We start from the raw sequence: 18,452 nt of genomic DNA, 5'->3' as shown, positions 1-18,452 counted from the left end.
GCCAGATGACGGGTGATGGCTTCCCAGATGAGCACTGTGCTGAAAAGCGTTTGGAAACGCCATGTGAATTCATCGCAGAGTGCTGTAATTGATTGGTCATGTCTTCCATGAAGACATGGTACAATCTGTTCTATGAAAGAGCTAAGATATCTTTGCCTTTGCAGCTTGAAACCTGTGTGTTTTGTTATTCTTTTACCTCTTTCACAGTTCTCCTTCTGACTCTTGCTTCTCCTCGGAAAAAATGGCCAAACGCACCTTTTCCAGCTTCGAAATATTCCTGATTTTCCTCCTTGTGATGACGACAGGGATCACGGTGGCTCTTCTCAGTCTGTTGTTTATCACCAGTGGGACCATTGAAAATCACACAGGCAAGTATCGTGAGTACTCTTAGATGCTATTGCTAGCCAGTAGGAAATTTCTTCATTATGGGGAACACCAAGGCAAGAAACAGTGTCTGCTGATAATAGGGCAGTTCACTGTATACTTAAGCACAAACAGATGGTCATCTAACCTTTCCATCAGTTGCTCTTTATGCAATGATAGCAATTTTTATCAAGTTTACCTTTGCTCCCAAATAGCCAGTGTGGTGTTCTGACACGCACTTGTTTCACTTTTCCATTGATCTAAGTACAGCTTAAGATTCTTCAAGGCCCAGTGACTCCTGAGCCTCTTCTTTTTCTCTTTGCCGTCTTTCTGGCATCATCTTCTCTTGGGGGGCAAAAGGAGAAGGAAAGACCTGCTGAATGTCAATTAGTCTGTGAAACTTTAGAGAAGGGATCTTGAATTCAAATGCTATGAAGGTCAATCAAGTTCCATAAATGAGGGGAGGTGGCCCACGGTGGGGGCAGGTATATTTCTGGTGAAGAGGGTCCATAGGCCCTCCTGAGTGCCAACTGTTTGTTGTCATGTTGCCACATGGTCTCTCCTGAATTTTCAATGAAAGCTAGAAATTGGGGGAGGCAGTTTATATACCTTCCATTTTTTTTTAACGTTGGAAACTAATTTAGATTTTGGAAACTAGGCTACATTCACAGGCAATCAGGTCCATAGGCCTTTGATGGTGTCTCTTCTTTGATAGGTTATATACCTAATAAAACTGCTGAGATTTTCCTGCTGAGACAATTGCTTCTCAGCAGGAAATCTATGACAGATAGAGAGTGTGTTGAAAACCAGAGACATTACTCTGCCAACAAAGGTCCATATAGTCAAGGCTCTGGTCTTCCCAATGGTCACATATGGTTGTGAAAGCTGGACTGTAAAGAAGGCAGAGTACCAAAAAATTGATGACTTTGACTTGTGGTGCTGGAGAAGACTCCTGAGGGTTCCTTGGGCAACAAGGAGATCAAACTAGTCAATCTTAAGGGAAATCAACCCTAAATACTCATTGGAAGAACTGATGCTGAAGCTCCAGTATTTTGATCATTGGATGCTCACAGACAACTTGTTGGAAAAGTTCCTGATGCTGGGAAAGGTTGAGCGCAGAGGAGAAGAGGGCATCAGAGGATGAGATGGCTGGATGGCATCACTGATGCAATGGACATGAACTTGGGCAAACTTCGGGAGATAGTGAGGGGCAGGGAGTCCTCGTATGCTGCAGTCCATGGGGTTGCAAAGAGTCAGACATGACTTGGTGACTGAACAACAACAATAACTAATAAATAGTACAAAAGACAGGTGGGGATTGAATGCTTTGACCAAAGTAAAGGGTGGGCTTTACAAACAAGTTCATCTCCATCATTTTTCTAGATTCCAGAGATTGGAATCGACACATAAACACTACTGTGTATAAAATAGATAACTAATGAGAACCTACTGTGTAGCACAGGAAACTCTACTCAGTGCCCTGTGGTGACCCAAATAGGCAGGAAATCCAAAAAAAGAGGGGATATATGTATACATACAGCTGATTCACTTTGCTATATAGTAGAAACTAACACAACGTTATAAAGCAAATGCATTCCAACAAAAGGTGAGGAGGGCGGAGAGAGAGCTGTCCTCAGGCCCAGTGGAGAAACAGGCAGTGTTTTTCAGCTCAGTTTTCTCTTTTGCAGCCTCTTCTCTTTTCCAGTGTGTTCTCTACCTGTCTTCATATTTCAGATTCCCTGAAAACCCAGAGAAACAGAGATCCTCTTTTCTGGCAGTGGACAGAATGAGTATTATTGTTAGAAATGAAAGACTCCATAGGACTTAACCTAGTTTTCTGTTTTAAAATTAGAGAATCTAGAATCTGAGGCTCAGAGAGGTAATAGTGAAAATACTAGCCGCTATTTTCATTTAGTGTACAGGTGTGTTTAGTTGCTCAGTTGTGTCCGACTCTTTGTGACCCCATGGACTTTAGCCTGCCAGGTTCCTATGTCCGTGGGATTCTCTAAGCAAGAATACTGGAGTGAGCTGTCATTTCCTTCTCCAAGGCATCTCCCAACCCAGGGATCGAACCCAAATCTCCTGCACTGCAGGCAGATAAAATGAGAAATTTACCTAGAATGCTTACCATAGTGGTTGATGCGAAGCAATCCTTCAATAAACAATAACTTCAATGATGAAAATAGTAAGCATTCTATGTAAATTTCTCATTTAATTCCTACAAAACTCCCATAAAGCTAGGTGCTAGCCTTAGTACCATTTTAGACATCTGAAACTCTGAGATGGAGAATAAGCCCCATGGCTATGAGACTAGATTTGGCGCTGGCCTGCACCACATTTCTATGTTGGTATCCGTAAGGCAGTAGCGAAGGTGCTATTTCCTTCCTTGCAATACTTGATGTTTTGTGGAATACTTGGGCTTAGGGGTGGGAAGGCATGGACTCTAACTGCGCTTAGAATGTGGATGAAAGAGCAGCTGATTCTGAGTTGCAAGGTCTGATTGGGTACCTGATTCATCATATGCTTTCTATGGAAACTTGGTTAAATCATTTCTCTGGGTTTCAGTTTCTTTATAAGTAAAATGGAGGTGACTGGATGATGCGATCTCTAAACTTTCTTGAGTTCCAGAATTCTGGAACCCAGAAGAAGTCTGCTGTTAATCTTTTGCCTAAGTACTTTCTGACCACTGATGCCTGTAACACTGACATGTGTTGCTTTGGCCAACCCTGGCTGTTGTCGGAGGTAGAAACAGACAAAATGAAATATATAAGATGTCTAAATGTGTAAATAAAACTGAAGCTATATGTCAGCCATCAGCCATTGTTCTAAATTTTGACTATGTATTAAGATATTAATTGTCAATAAACTCTAGTAAGTAGGAGATGATTCATGTTATGAGAAAGTTATGTTACTTTTCTTCATAGATGAAAAAAGTTGAGGTAAAATAGGTTAAGTCATTTATTCAGCTAGTAAAGGTAGAGTTAATTTTCAAACCCCAGTTGTTTCTGACATCTGCCCTTTCAGTCTCTATCCCATTTTGCCTCCCTTATATTGGGATGTGTGTGTGATGTTAATACAGGGTATATATATTAATGTGCATACCTATATGGTGATATGAGAACAGTTAACATAAGGTGGGACTGTGTTAGCAAGTATACAATAATTTGAGTTGGCATTAAGAATTAAAGATCTAGAAGACCTTTTAAGAATAAAAGATCTAGGTTGCATGAAGAATAAAGCATCTAGAGCAGGTTAGAGACAGTGGGGTTACATTCTGGAGGTAAGGAGTTGAGCTGGATTTGGGTAGGGTGGAAATGAACCACTTTAACATGTAGTGGAGATTGACTGGTAAAACGGAGAGGAGTAAGGTCTCTGGATGGAGAGAATATTAGAACCCAGAGGCCGGGTTTAGTAGACTGTGCCAGGAACCTGGTGCCTGGTTTGTTTGGCTGGAGTAGAAGTGCCAGGTGAGTGAATGAAGGGCTACAGGTTTAACAGGAACAGCCTGAGGAAGAAGTTGAAGGACATTTGTCAGCGACCTTTATTGTTAGGCTGAAACATTTCTGAGCCGTGAAAAAGATCCTCCTTGGGATTATAATATAAACCAAGCTCCTAAGATGTTTCTCACAGTGTATCTTGAATGTGAGAAAATATACAGAGATTCTTCCTTAAGAAGCTGAATCTCTGTGTCCTAACTGAGGCCAAGTGCATGGGTTAAAATTTCTTAAATATCTTATTTTGGTTTTTGATTCAGGTGTTCCATCCACCCAGAGCCCTCCAGCTACCCAGGGCTCTGCAGCCCCTCAAAACTCAACACCCTCCCGGGCCCCCACAACTACCCAGGCATCTCCAACACCCAGCACCCCAGAGCCTACCCTGTTTCAGAACTTCAGTGGCTACCATATTGGTGTTGGGCGAGCTGACTGCACAGGACAAGTATCAGATATCAATTTGGTAGGTAAATCATGGGATCCTTGAAGAGACTGTGAAACAAATGATTTTATTTGTTCAATACCCTGCGTTTATTCCTAATTGTTATGTCCTAATCTTCTCCATTTGCATTGACTTCACTGCTATCTAACATTTTGAATATTGTACTATAAGGAAGAGGGATTTTTTTTTTACTTAACCACAACTCCCTTGTAAACTCAACTGGCCCTTTTTTATGAGTGAAATTGGCAGAGTGGGCAAACTCTGATACTACAGGGGATGGGGAGGTACCCTAAATGACTGAAGCAGGCCAATATAAGATAAATGTCTAGTAAATCCTAAGTGTGGGGGGCAACAGAAAGTGGGTACAACTAGAAAGTTTGAGTGATTTTAGCTGATCATTGGCGTGTAAGAGTGTGAAACTAGGGCTGCCTCCCTTTACAATTTTTTAAAGAGAAACCAGGGATTCCCTAGAGGCTCACACAGATTAAGAATCTGCCTGCAATGTGGGAGACTGGGGTTCGATCCCTGGGTTGGGAAGATCCCCTGGAGAAGGAAATGGCTACCCACTCTAGTATTCCTGCCAGGAGAATTCCATGGACAGAGGAGCCTGGCAGGCTACAGTCCATGAGCTCACAGAGTCAGACATGACTGAAAGACAGAGAGAGAGAGTGAAAAAGTTTCTGGATTGAAAATCTGAGGATTTAAATCTCTCTATTGGAAAATGTAAGCAACTCTAGTTAAAACCGGAAATCTGGTGTGGGCCAACACTGTGTTAGCCAAGTAAAACCCTTTTCGGGGCCAGAGGTGGCCTGTGGGCTGCTGGCATGCACCCTGCTGGCTGTGATGTTAGACACACACTTCTAGCTACCCTTTCCTAGGGAATCAGAGCATGAGATTTCCTGATAGGATTTTTTTCCCCCTCCAACCAAATAATCTTTATATTCTAGAAATTATTCCTAGTTGTCCTTTCTGAAAAGTGACTCTGGAATGTAAACTTTAGATGAGCGCTTGCATGAGGGATAAGGCAAGCAGTAGAGGGACCATGCTGGAGACCTGGGTGCAGCTTTTATGGGTACGCTTTGTGACATGGTGAGAGAAGGGGTTTAAGATTGATGTATTTGGTGGGCTACAACGTTGGGAGGGACAACATTGTAAAAGTCAGGGGGAGGTACCCTCAGTAAAGATAACTGTGTCCTAAAGAAACCATTTTCTTTAGGAAAAAAAAAAAAAAAAAACCACACACCAGAAAACCAAAGTGAAGAGGCCTTCAGTCTTCAGGGTATTCCTGGAAATGTAGGATGATAGTTGAGGAAGTATTTCCTTCTGTAGTACCTTACATAGGCTTGAGAAAAGATCCTGTTTCAAAGAACAGAAAAACCCTGAAAGGTCTCCAGCATTATAACACAGTTCCCAAGTCACACCAGCTCCTGCCTTGTCCACAGGCCAGCGAATAGCTTCTTCCAACCTGGCCATTACTTTGCCTCTATCTACACAGAACAGTAAAGACTTTTGTGTGTGTGATGTTGGCTTTACTCTTGAAAACACATATGCTATCTCACTCAGAGCCGTGGTGTCACGTGGATTGCTTTTCTTTGCCTACGTAGTCTCTTGTGGGGTTGTGCCTGGCTTCTGGTAGCAGGGGAATGAGAAGAAGTGAGGAGTGGTCTGATGCTCTCTTCCTCTTTAGATAGGCTTCAGCAAAACTGGCCAGTATGCACGGGGCATCCTCACGAGGTTGTACAGCCGTGCGTTCATCATGGCGGAGCCGGATGGGTCCAATCGCGTAGTGTTTGTCAGCATCGACATAGGCATGGTATCCCAGCGGCTCAGGCTGGAGGTAAGTGATTGGGGTGAGAAAGAGTTGCCGCGGTTTAAAGGCAAAGCCTGCAGGTGAATTTAACTAAGTAACTAAGCTCTCCTGGGTTTCTCACCCAGTGAATTTCCACTACCCTCAGGATTATAAGCTCTTGACAATCCAGCTGATAATCAAGTGAGGAGGATGAGCCTTATTATTCCACTGTAAGTCAGCTTGTTCAGAACTTGCTTTCCATACTGCTGATGGCTTGTCATCATTATTAATGCCAATATATTTCACAAGCTTATTATGTCCCACGTTACTTTCCTGTACACTGTCATTTAATCTTCCTTTTTAGAAGTCTGAGAGTGCCAATTAATTACTATCCCTTCCTTCAAGGTTTTAGACAATTGAAAATAGTTGCAAGGAATGAAAGAGAATTCAAGTGCAACTCTAAGATGAAATTGGCTATAAATTTCTGAAGCTGGGTGAAAGGCACATTGTACTATTCTGATGTGTACATGTTTGAAAATGTCCATAATAAAATTTAGAAGAATACAACATTAGCTCTCTTAATCTCTAAACTGTATTGTAGAATATCGCAGGGCCTGTGATTTTTCCCCCAATTTAGATCATGTTACCCCACTGTGGGAAAGATGAGCTCAGCAGCAAGGTACCTGGGAGTCCCGGGCAGGCAGCTTGTAAGATGCAAGGGGTAAAGGAGGGAGAGAGAAATAGCGATAGGCAGATGGACTTCCAAGTCTGTCTTTCAGCCAGTTTCTAGACCCTGATCCAACTATATTTTCTCCAGGGATCAGGACACAGAAAGAAAGTATACTCTCAGTGTCTTCTCACATATTCACAAATGTGAGAAAGAGGAGCGTCTAGAACATCCAGAATATCCACTATTATCCTTCAAATATCCACTCTTCAGTGCCATGTTCTATCAGTCTCACCAAATAAGACTTGCTCCTCTTGTGTGAAAGGGCTGTGTGAAGGAGCCCAGAGGAGGGGTGATGAGAGAGCTTAAAACCATGTCTCCAGTGTCCCCCACTTATGGGCAGTAGGATGGGAGCCTCTCACGTCTGTGGAAACATGCTGAGCAGAGAATGCAGTGTTTTTCCAAGCCCTGCACTTAACACAACTATGAGGTGGATCTGTTGTTATCCCAATTTATAGATAAAGAGACTGAGCCTTAGAGAAGGTTGAGTAACTTTCCAAAGTTCACGCAGTTAGCAAATGGTAGAGCTGAATTCTGAACGCATATATATGCCTGGTACCAGAGCCTACATTCTTAAAAGGAGGTCATTCTATTATCTTGGAGAGCATTGACTTTTGGCAAGGCACTCTGTTGGTCACTTCAAGGGGCACACAGCTAAATGAATCATAAGTCATGTTGATGAACTCACTACCTAGTTGGGGGATTAGAGGAAGGACTGTACCAGAAATACACAAATAACTTTAATTTATTGGAATAAAGGACAATGGTTTATTATAGTTATCTATTCATGAGTAATAAATAGCTCCTCCCAAATAGGGACTTAATGAACATCTGTTGTTTTATCTCACCATTCTGTTGATGAGGAATTCAGAGCTGGCTTAGCTAGGTGGTTCTGAATTAGGATAGTTGGCAGTCAAGGTGTTGGCAAAGGCTGTAGTTATCTGAAGTTTCAAGTAGGCTAAAAGATCCATTTTCAGGACGATCCAGTCTTGTGGCTACTGACCGTTTCCTCACTGTCCATATCCTCATGACAGAGCAACTCCCTTATAGTGAGTAACTCAAAAGAGCAGTGGAAATGACACTTGAATGGGTAGTTTTCTTTACTTAATATTTGTTGTTATTTATTTATTTGGCTGTACTGGGTCTTACTTACAGCATGTGAGATCTAGTTACCTGATCAGGAACTGAACCCAGGCCCCCTGCATTGAGAGCATGGAGTCTTAGGCCCTGGACCACCTGTGAAGTCCCTGAAAGAGTAGAATTGGTTGATTTGGGGGAGAGAGCTATCAAATCAAGGGGACAGCTTGATTTGTACATGTACAAATCATATACACAGAAACACAGGGAGAAATGCAAATGGGGAAATGCCTGGAAGATATGTTGGTCATAATTTGTAGGTCTCTGGAATGCTTGGTTGTTTATGATTCTGGGTGATGGAGATGCTTAGAAAACTTTTGCAAGGGAGTGATGCAAACACAGTTCTGTTTTAGGATGATTAATCAGGCAGTGATGTTTGAGGTGGGTTGAAATAGACAAGAGCTAGAGGTGAAGACGCACATTGGGAGAGGCCTTAAGTTAACATCAAGGCTCTACTGATGAGAGTTCAGTTGGGAAAACAGTAATCACACCAGGCATTTCAAACAGCGGATAAGGTATGGGGAGATTTCCCAAGGTGTTAGAAGGCTAAAAGAACTGAAGAGGGAAACTAGCACTGCAGGAAGGATTTCCACTTTTCCTGGCAATTCCCTCTGTATCGTGTAATGCTGGCAGAAAAGTCTTGAGCCAGTGGGACAGCAGTGAGACTATACGGCGCTAGGAAGTCAAATGTTAATGTGATTTGGGGATGAGTTGGCATACGAACTAACGCTTAACATAGTCCTGTGATAAATCAGGTATTGTTCTAAGTGCTTCATATACATTCGTTCATTTAATTCTCCAAAAAACTGTATGAGGGATATACTATTATTATGTCATTTGACAGACTGGGAAACTGAATCTCAGAGGACCAAGTAACTTGTCCAAGGGTACACAGCTAGGAACCATCAGAACTGGGATTCAAACACTGACGTCTCCCTGCTGGAGAGTATGGTCATTACCACAGCACTATACTGTTTTCCTAAGGAATCAAAAGTGGTTCTGATTGGGAAATGGTGGGGTCATTAAGTAGAAATAAGACTTCAAACCTCTGTCCTCTCCATACTCTACTTTTGGGGGTAGAGTATGGAGGGGATGGGGATTTAATGTGTTGGGTTAGAGACCACTATCCAATCAATAGTTGGCACCATTTAACCATCTCTTCCAATTTTTACTTCCCCCTGCAATCTGAGACCCAGAGGAAAGACTTTGAAATGAACCCACTTACTTATCCCAAGTTAATCCAAGGGGAAAGTGTGAAAAATAAATCTTAACTAGACTAGTGCCATTAAGTTCATTATAACACCCGGTTTTAGGCAGGTTCTCAGTCTCACCTTAAAGAGTGATAACATTTTCAGCATGGAGAAAAGATTAAAGAAAAGATCTCCAAGCAGTGATGCTGGACAGGAAAACAGAATGACTTTTCTAGCTTTCTATGTCACATTTCCAAGAGTGTCAGCAATAGGAAATGGAATGGAAATGGAAGTCATACAATTGAGCTATAGACATTAATATAACTTTATAGGTCTATGATTAAAAATACCCCTCCTTTCATGAAGTAGGAAACATGCTACTTATAATGCTTATTGGCAGGCATTGTTATTAGATGATGGAGTCTTTTTTTCTTTTTTCCAGAAGTCTCACATGTCTGACTTCATCTCAGAGACTATAGTTTAGGACAAGATTTCTGTGAGCTGTTTGTAGTCTTTTCATTTTAAAATTCAAGATTCATAATTTCTATGTTTTTAAGAGCTTGATTCTTGCATAGAATGTACTTAATGTACTTAATTCAAAAAATCCTATTACAGTTCATTAGAAATAAAAATGGGTGGGACATTAGAGCTTTAATGTTGACTGGCAGTTCTTTCTTTTCCACGACCTTCTTGCCTTGGTTACAGAATTGCAAAACTATCACCTTCTATTTTTAATAAAGTTTTTATTTTATATTGTGGTATAGCCAGTTAACAGCGTTATGATAGCTTCAGGTGCACAGCAGAGAGACCCAGCCATACATATATACTTATCCATTCTCTACTAAACTCTCCTCCCATCCAGGCTGCCACGTGACATTGAACAGAGCTCCCTGTGCTTTCTGGTAGGTCTTTCTTGGTTATCCATTTTAAGTATAGCAGTGTAGAACATCAGCTTTTTAACTTTGCTTAAGCTTTCATGTTGTCCATTCATTGATGGTTTCCCCTTCTCCCTACAGACATTTCTTCTTCATGAAGAAGAAGGGTGCTTGCCCCACCCGACTCTGGTATTACACAGTAATAGTTACTGTGTAAAAGAATATGTAAGAGTGATGAAGAGTTGGGCTGGAATTAGAATCAAACAGAAAGAACATGGAACCTCACTGGGATGGAGAATGTGGGCTTGTAATGTTGGTCTTTACTGTTGTTCAGCCACTACGTTGTGTCCTACTCTTTGCGACCCCATGAACTGTCCATGGGGTTCTCCTGGCAAGAATACTGGAGCGGTTTGCCATTTCCTTCTCCAGAGAATCTTTCCCGATCAGGGGTTAAAGCTGTGTCTCCTGCATTGGCCCGCAGTGCAGATTCTTTATCACAGCCACCAGGGAAGCCCAGTGTTGGTCTAATTACTTTCTATTTCCTTTCCCGCTTTCCTCGTATTGTTTGGTTGCTTACGTGGATGTGGTAAACCTAGCAATCAGTAGATGGGGCATGGAGAGGTTAAGGAGACTAGATGGTTTGTGATATCTCTTCCTGATTCAATGACCACATGACTAGAATGAGGGTGGTGGAGCTCTTTACGTGAAAGAGAAGAAGTTAAATGGATTTGTTTATGTAGGTTCAGTAGGTAACACACCAGTTGCTGCTGTTTCCTTATGTACCCGTGGTGTGCTGGAACTGGCTTGTACCACCTCATGAGGGTTGATTGTTAAATGTGTAGAAACTTTGTGAACTGGTGGTTAAACTTTTGGTAGCTTGAAATTCACTATGGTGAGAGTATTTACACCATGGAAATTGGCAGATGATACAAATAAGGGTTTTCTTTTTATCTTTCAGAGAAACAGCATACTATTACCTATACCGTACTCAAAGTGGACAGCACTGCCAATCAAAAATGGCACTCTTTGGGGTCTTCCCTGGTGGTCCAATGGTTAAGATTCTGTGCTTCCATTGCAGAGGGCTTGGATTTGATCCTTGGTCAGTGAACTAAGATCCTACATGCCCCATGACATGCCTCCCCCACCCCAAAAGTACTGTTTTTTTGCTAAGCCCAGATTTGGATTCAGAATCCTCAGCACACTACTTCTGATAGTAGCCACCCAGGAATAGGACTAAATGCATGAGATAAGCAGTATTTACCAGCTCTGACATAAATGAATTTTCACCATTGTCCCTGGTATTAGCTTATAGTATCTTACATCGAGGAAGGTTGCTTTGGGGTTGACACTTTTGCTGGAACAAAAGTCAAAACACCTTTCACAAACCACAGTGATACCAAACTTTACATTGCAGATGATTAAAGCAAAATTAGAAATAGGTATTTGGCACTAATGCAGTATTTTGAAGTCAATTATACTTCAATAAAAAGAGATATTTTAGCCAAAAAAAAAAAAAAAAAAAAGAGAGAGAGAGAGAGAAACAGGTATTTGGCAACATCACTAATTTTCTGTTGTTTTCTTGATGTGTGTATATCCTCCAAAGACATTAATTCTTATTTCTTTGGATGTTCATGGACTAATTCAATGAACACTTACTGACTCTAAGGTATCTACTGCTGCGCAGCAAGTCATCAGAAAACTCAGTGGCTTAAAGTAACAAAACTTTGTATTATTGCTCGGGATTTTGGTGAATGGCTGTGTTGGGTGAGTCTGACTTGTGTTAGAACCATAGTCACTCTCGTTAGTTTTGTTTTCATGAGGTTTGACTCAAGATATTGGCTGCAGCTGCAGGTGTTTGAAGCTTGACTGAGGCTGAAGGATCGCCTTCTATGGTTGCTCACCAAATGGCCAGCAAGTTAATGATAGCATGACGATTCCTTTCCCCATGGGCCTACCCACAGGGTTGCTGGGGTGTTCTCAGGTCATAGCAAGTGGTCTTCCCAGACCAATAAGTGTAAGTGTTTGTGTCTGGGAATACTGAGTTCTTCATTTTGGGAAATGAGACAGTAAAGAGGCTTTTTCCCTGTCTGTTCACTGCTCCCAGGGTGCTTGCCCCACACAACTCTGGTATTGCATGACCATCTTTCTCTCTTTGGTTAAGCCTCTGCTGAAAGGTAACATCTATGGAAAGATCTTTCCTCACTAATGCCTATCACGTTCTTTTTCCTTACCTAGCAATATTTTTTCTCAGCATTTATCACTCTGTAATATAATATTACATATTTATCTTTCCCTCACTAGAATAAAAACTTTTTCAGGGTAGGGACCCCATATATCCCTAGTGCTTAAAACAGGGTCTGGACAACGAACTGATGAGAGTATTAGGTCTACAGGTAGACTTGGATCTAGACTCTGACTCTGCTATTTATTATATCACTGGGCAACTTATTTTACTTCTGGACGCATCAATGTTCTTAGCTAAAAGATAAGATTAAAAACACCTACCTCTGGGTGGTGTTATAAAGATTTTTAAATGGCGTGATGTAATACCTCGCATTGTGCTTGCACACGTCAAGAATCTATAAAATGTTAGCAATTGCAATTGTTGTTGATGTCGTTGTTACTGAGATGATGAACTCAAGCACAGAGTGAAAGGTCACTTGACGGGGATTCCGGCACAGTGATTAGCCTCATCAGAGCTTTTTCTCAGGCTAAGCACCTGTGTTATTCCTCTTCTTAGTGCTGATTGTTCTTTTTTTCCTTCAAGGTCCTGAGCAGGCTGCAGAATAAGTACGGCTCCCTGTACAGAAGAGACAATGTTATTCTGAGTGGCACTCATACACACTCGGGTCCAGCAGGATATTTCCAGTACACAGCATTTGTAATTGCCAGTGAAGGATTTAGCAATCGAACTTTTGAATACATGGTCACTGGCATTGTGAAGGTAGGCAAGGGGACTTAGAGGCAACTGTTGTTTAGCATTGCTTACAGCACCTTAGGAGATGTCTCTTATGATACAGAGAATTCCTATAGGATCTTGGATACCAGCCCAGAATGACACCAGCCCTGTGGCTCTCCAGCTTTCATCCCATAGCAGGGATAAGTTGGAGATGAAAGAAATTGTCCACAGGGCTCTTCTATTTATATCAACTAAGTTCTTATGCCCACTAGGATTTCTAACTTTACAACTTTTTTCTTTTTTAACCCATAGAGCATTGAGATAGCACACACAAATATGAAACCAGGCAAAATCTTTATCAATAAAGGGACTGTGGATGGTGCACAGATCAACCGAAGTCCTACTTCTTACCTTTGGAATCCACAGTCAGAGAGAGCAAGGTGAGGGGGCCAGTTATCAGAATGAAATGCATGTGCTTTCCTTTAGGAACTATCAACAAAATCTAAGAACAGGTTGTTAGTTGATGGATATGGTGAAGCCTGAAAGAGTATTAAAGCTGAAATAATTTAAAAGCATGTCTATAATCTAAGACAACCAGAAATGAGACTATAGAAGCACAGAAAAACCTGTGTACACCTCTTCCCACTTTGCTGGCTGTGGGAATTGGATGTGAACGTTTGAAGGACTCTAGGCTTTCAAATCAGGTGCACCTTTGGTCTTGTCTTAACTTTATCACTTTGTAGTTGTGTGACCTTTATTGATTTACTTAAACCTTAATTTATTGGCTCTCAGCTTCTCATCTGTAAAATATAAAAATAGGCATAACATATTTGTTCAATTAATGAATAGCTCTTTTTATTACATTATTCAGAAGAAATCATTTTGGTCCAGGGGAATGTAGCAAGATAGATAAGGTAAAAGAATAAAGAAGTTGGCATGAAGAGCAACCCATAAAACTGGCATAATTGAATGGGACAACTTAAGAAAGGCCATTATTTAACAATTTTTTAATGTGATAAACTGGGTTTTTGACAGATGAGAAGTACTTGGTTACTATGGCAGAATAAAATAATATCTCAGTCCAACCTGATATTTTACATTTGTCTACATATTTTTTGATAAATTTCAAAGGAGTTGATTTTTAGAAAATACACTCTGATTTCCCTTCAAAGGACATAAAAGAACACTTTAAGTTGTAGGTCAGGCATGCTTTTGATTTTGCACATTCCCTGCTATTTTTAAGAGATTTCACTAAAATTTGATATGAGTAGAAATTTCAAAAACTAATCCTTTCCATGAGAAATAATATATGTCCTATAATATTTCAAAAATGTATATTTCATCTCCAGTTAGCTGACCTATGCCCCTAACTTTGGTCACATTTGCAAACATTTCTTTAGCTAAGAAATAAGACCCTGCATGCAGTTTGTAGGATTGCAGGTGCCAGGGAACCTTGTTTACTGAGAGTCATTTTGGTTTTTTTGTGTCAGCTTCTGCTTTGTCATATACAAGGGCCAGGCTCTAGCCTAGAACTCACTAAGTTTGTTTATTTTGCTGACTAGGTATTCTTCAAATACAGACAAGGAAATGGTGCTCTTGAAAATGGTAGATTTGAATGGAGAAGAGCTGGGTCTTATCAGGTACTGTTTACTTTTTTTAAAAAATTCTGTTTGGATAAATTTCTTTATATGACAGAGAGGGAAAAAAGAGACCAGAATATTGGCAGCAGAGGCTGAGAATAGGCTGAGTGGTGGAGTTGGAGCTGGGATCCAGCCATGGGCCCTCGGGTATGGTTCTCAGCATCGGAGTTCTAATAAAAGGATTATATGAATGAAGGATCTGAGTGAAGGAGTTAAGCAGTGTCTGACATATGATAGACTCAGTAAATGCTAGTGGTTATTACTGTATCAAGATCTCATGTGGAGGTTATTATTACTCTATCAAGATAATCATAGATAGAGGACAGTGATCTCTTGGAAATGAGGAAACAATCTGACCAACCAGACAAATGACTATGAGTGTGAGATTATTGACCTGTGTTTTTCTAAAAGGAATGTGTGTGTGTGTGTGTGTGTGTGTTAGTTGCTTAGTCATGTCCGACTCTTTGCAACCCCAAGACAGCAGCTTACCAGGCCTCTCCGTCCATGGGATTCTCCAGGCAAGAACACTGGAATGGGTTCACATTTCCTTCTCCAAAAGGAACTATAGAAAGAAAGTGAAGTCGCTCAGCTGTGTCCGACTCTTTGTGACCCCATGGACTGCAGCCCACCAGGCTCCTCCATCTATGGAATTTTCCAGGCAAGAGTACTGGAGTGAGTTGCCATTTCCTTCTCCATCTAAAAGGAATAAGTTAAGTCTAACGCAGTACAATGCCAGTTAGTGATGAAAGCAGAACCGAGGCCACCTAATGGAAGCAGATGTGGTAAAATTACAGCTTGGCAGAGATTTCAGGCTCCATTTTATATTTAAGAAAACACATGGATTCTATTTTCTTTGAAAATAAGTCATTTGTTTTCCTGTGTGATTTTGGTTGCTGTAATTGAACTGGCTAAGGAATTGCCTGGGTAGGTAACAGTCCCAGACACTTTGTCCAGTGGACTTCCAGACTGATGCACAGATGCCCTAAGGAAGTGGATGCTAGCACATGGGTGCTGGAGTCAAATGGCTTGGGTCCACTCTGGACTCTCATTCCTAGTAGCTGTGTGACTTTGGTCGAGTTTCTTAACTTCTCTGTGTCTGTTTTCTTACTCTAAAATTGAGGGATGAAATGAGTCCTTAAAGACTGATAATAACTTTGTAAAGGAAGTAGGGATCTATCAGGGAGGATTATAAAATATCTAGGTGAAAGTTTCTATGTGAGTGAAATTAAGTAACTTGAAAGTAATAAGAGGTGAAGAAAAACATTAAAGATTATGATTAATCAGTTCAGATACTAGGGGTGGTCCTAACTGCATGGAGAACACACAGTGGCAAGGAGCTCATGTTTCAGCCTTAGGTACAGGTTTTCAGATTTGAATTCAGGCCCAGCCCTGTCACTTACTAACTCTGTGTCTTGAGGAAAGTAATTTATCTACTTATACGTCAAACTATCCTGTTTGAAAATGAGACTAGTAATAATACCTCTTAGGATTCTTTGAAGATTACCTGAGATAATGCATGCAAAACTCTAGTTCTATGCCTGACATAGAAAGAATTTCATAATTTTAACTGAAAGGTAAGGAGGTTGGCGTATTGGTGTGCTTGAACTTCTTAGCATTGGAGTTAGTTCTTTGGGGTTAAAGTGAGGTCACTAAAAATTCCCTGATAAAATAAACATCATTATGTGGGTTGATGTAATAGAATTCCTTCTTTGAGTACAGTTAATTCATCTATTGATTAGTTGCCACCTAGCATTTAACGCAGTAGTCTTCGTAAATATCAGACATGTAATTGTTCTTGAGGTATATTGTTATGAATCAAACATAGACACTGTCTTCAAGAGTCATACAGGCTAGTGGGATGGTTAGGGCTGGAGAAAGAGAGAGAGGCAGACAGACAGGTAATCGTAATATAAATCAGATGGTTGTCAGTGCTATCACCTGGGAATTTGGAGGCACTGAGCTCTACCTGGGAGCATAGTGAAAGGCTTCAAAGAGGAAATGACATTTGAACTGGACTTGAAGGAACCATGGGTTTCTCAGGGGGCCACAAGAAAACTGCATTATGAGGCCAGAGCATGGGCTCAGGCCAGGGAGTGGGTGAGAGATGAATCTGGAAAGGTAAGCTACCTCTCGATTTTTGAGCACCTTCGTGGGGAATTTGGTTAGGAGACAGTCAGGATAAGAACACGTATGTATGACTAGTTAGATGGAAAATCCCCAAATTTGTTAGAAAAAGAAGATGCCTTTTCCCTTATAATTTCTACCTAATTCTTGGCTGAATGACTGAGACCATTCATGATTCCCTTTTATCAGTTTCTGAGTCATTGAACAATGCCAAGAGAACATTCAATGATATTTGGGGGGCCAGATGTTCTTTGCTTCCTTGCATATAACTATATAATATATCTGGAAGTTCCAGGGTCAACTGTCAAGGTTATAATGATGCTTCTCCATCTGCTGTGCTTAACAGCCTGCAATAACTTTCTATTGTTTCTATAGCTCCCATATGTTATCCTTGATGTAATGGCCCCTGCAATTGCCTCTTGTTGTATAGGGATAATTGCTCTCTGAATACATTAAAAATGATCCAAAACATAAAGTCAAATCTGGGCTGCTAAGTAACTCAGCCACCATATGTAGGTACCTGCTGTGAGACAGAATCCCAAGGCATGAGAAGTTTGGAAGCACAGCATCTCAGATTTACAGAGTATAAAGTCACCAAGTTTAAATTTCAGCTGAGGCCTACAAAAGTGATGCAACCTGCCCAGTGTCATGGCCAAGACTATTCACTATGAAAACCATGTTGAAGTTCATCATTTATTCTTTGCTACTTTCATTTTTATTTTCATTTCTTCACTTAAAAGTGTGCACCAGTCACCTACGATATGCCAGGCAGTGCTTTCCAGTCCTTGAAACGATTCATTTCTAGTAAAAGGTCCTAAAGTCAGAAGTCAAATACCTTTGTCTGTGCTTCTTGAGCAAATCCTTTAAAATCTGAGACTCCACTTTTACATTTCTCAAATGCAGATGTATAATATGATAACATCCCTCCATATACAGATTGTTATGCATTCATTTATTTATTAAGTATTGTAGAATACATGTGTCATGAACTGAACTAGTACTATGGAATACACTAATGAGAAAAAAATCGATGTCCTAGGTATTGCTCCTTATAGAACTTATAGTCTATTGGTGGAGGCAAAGGTGATCAAATAGTGATATAAACCAATGTATAATTATAATTGCACTGAGTGCTGGAAAAGGAAGGTATGCAGAGCTGTAAAGTGACTTGACTTGATCAGGAAGTTGGGAAAGGCATCCCTGATGGCTCAGTGGGTGAAGAATCCAGCTGCAATGCCGGAGATTCAGGAGACATGGGTTCTGTCCCTGGGTCAGGAAGATCCCCTGGAAGAGGAAATGGCAACCCACTCCAGTGTTCTTACCTGAAAAATCCCAGTGGACAGAGGAGCCTGGCAGGGTATAATCCAAAGGGTTGCAAAGAGTCAGACATGACTGAATACACATGCAGAGGTCAGTTGTCCCCAAGGATAAGACAGTGGAACTGAAAACCAAGGCAGGTTGAGAATTGACTGGCAAAATGTGAGGGTGGAAAAAGAGCATTTAACACAGAAAAATATGTGCAGAAGTAATATAGCCTGTTTGAGGAGTTGATAGAAGTACAGAGGACAGTGAGGTAGGGTGCTGTGAATTAAAAGTTAGAGGTCGAGTTTCGACACCATGATAAAGATTTGGGTCTTTATACAAAAAAATAGAAAATCACTGAAGTATTTAAAGCTGGGGTTGGGAATTGGGGACTCTTGAAGGGTTAGGAAGAATAGTGACTTGAAGAATGAAAGAATCATGTGTATGAAATTATTTCATAAACCATTAAGTCC

At 40.8% G+C, this 18,452-nt stretch overlaps 1 protein-coding gene across 1 annotated transcript in view; it reads left to right on the top strand.

Moving 5' to 3' along the window:
• ASAH2 (N-acylsphingosine amidohydrolase 2) overlaps positions 1-18,452 on the top strand; it is a 103,602-nt gene that overhangs the window by 35,017 nt on the left and 50,133 nt on the right. The window contains exons 3-9 of the mRNA XM_040254682.1: positions 208-368; positions 948-962; positions 4,118-4,317; positions 5,984-6,133; positions 12,782-12,958; positions 13,226-13,353; positions 14,476-14,553. Of these exons, the coding sequence (XP_040110616.1) occupies positions 242-368; positions 948-962; positions 4,118-4,317; positions 5,984-6,133; positions 12,782-12,958; positions 13,226-13,353; positions 14,476-14,553 (875 nt within the window). The 5' untranslated portion in view covers positions 208-241. The remainder of the gene's footprint in view (positions 1-207; positions 369-947; positions 963-4,117; positions 4,318-5,983; positions 6,134-12,781; positions 12,959-13,225; positions 13,354-14,475; positions 14,554-18,452) is intronic.

Source organism: Oryx dammah, unplaced genomic scaffold (genome assembly GCF_014754425.2).
Source record: "Oryx dammah isolate SB20612 unplaced genomic scaffold, SCBI_Odam_1.1 HiC_scaffold_14, whole genome shotgun sequence".
NCBI classification, from domain to species: Eukaryota; Metazoa; Chordata; class Mammalia; order Artiodactyla; family Bovidae; genus Oryx; species Oryx dammah.
The sequence above is the reverse complement of the archived record's forward strand: the minus strand, read 5'-3'. Positions and strand labels throughout refer to the sequence as shown.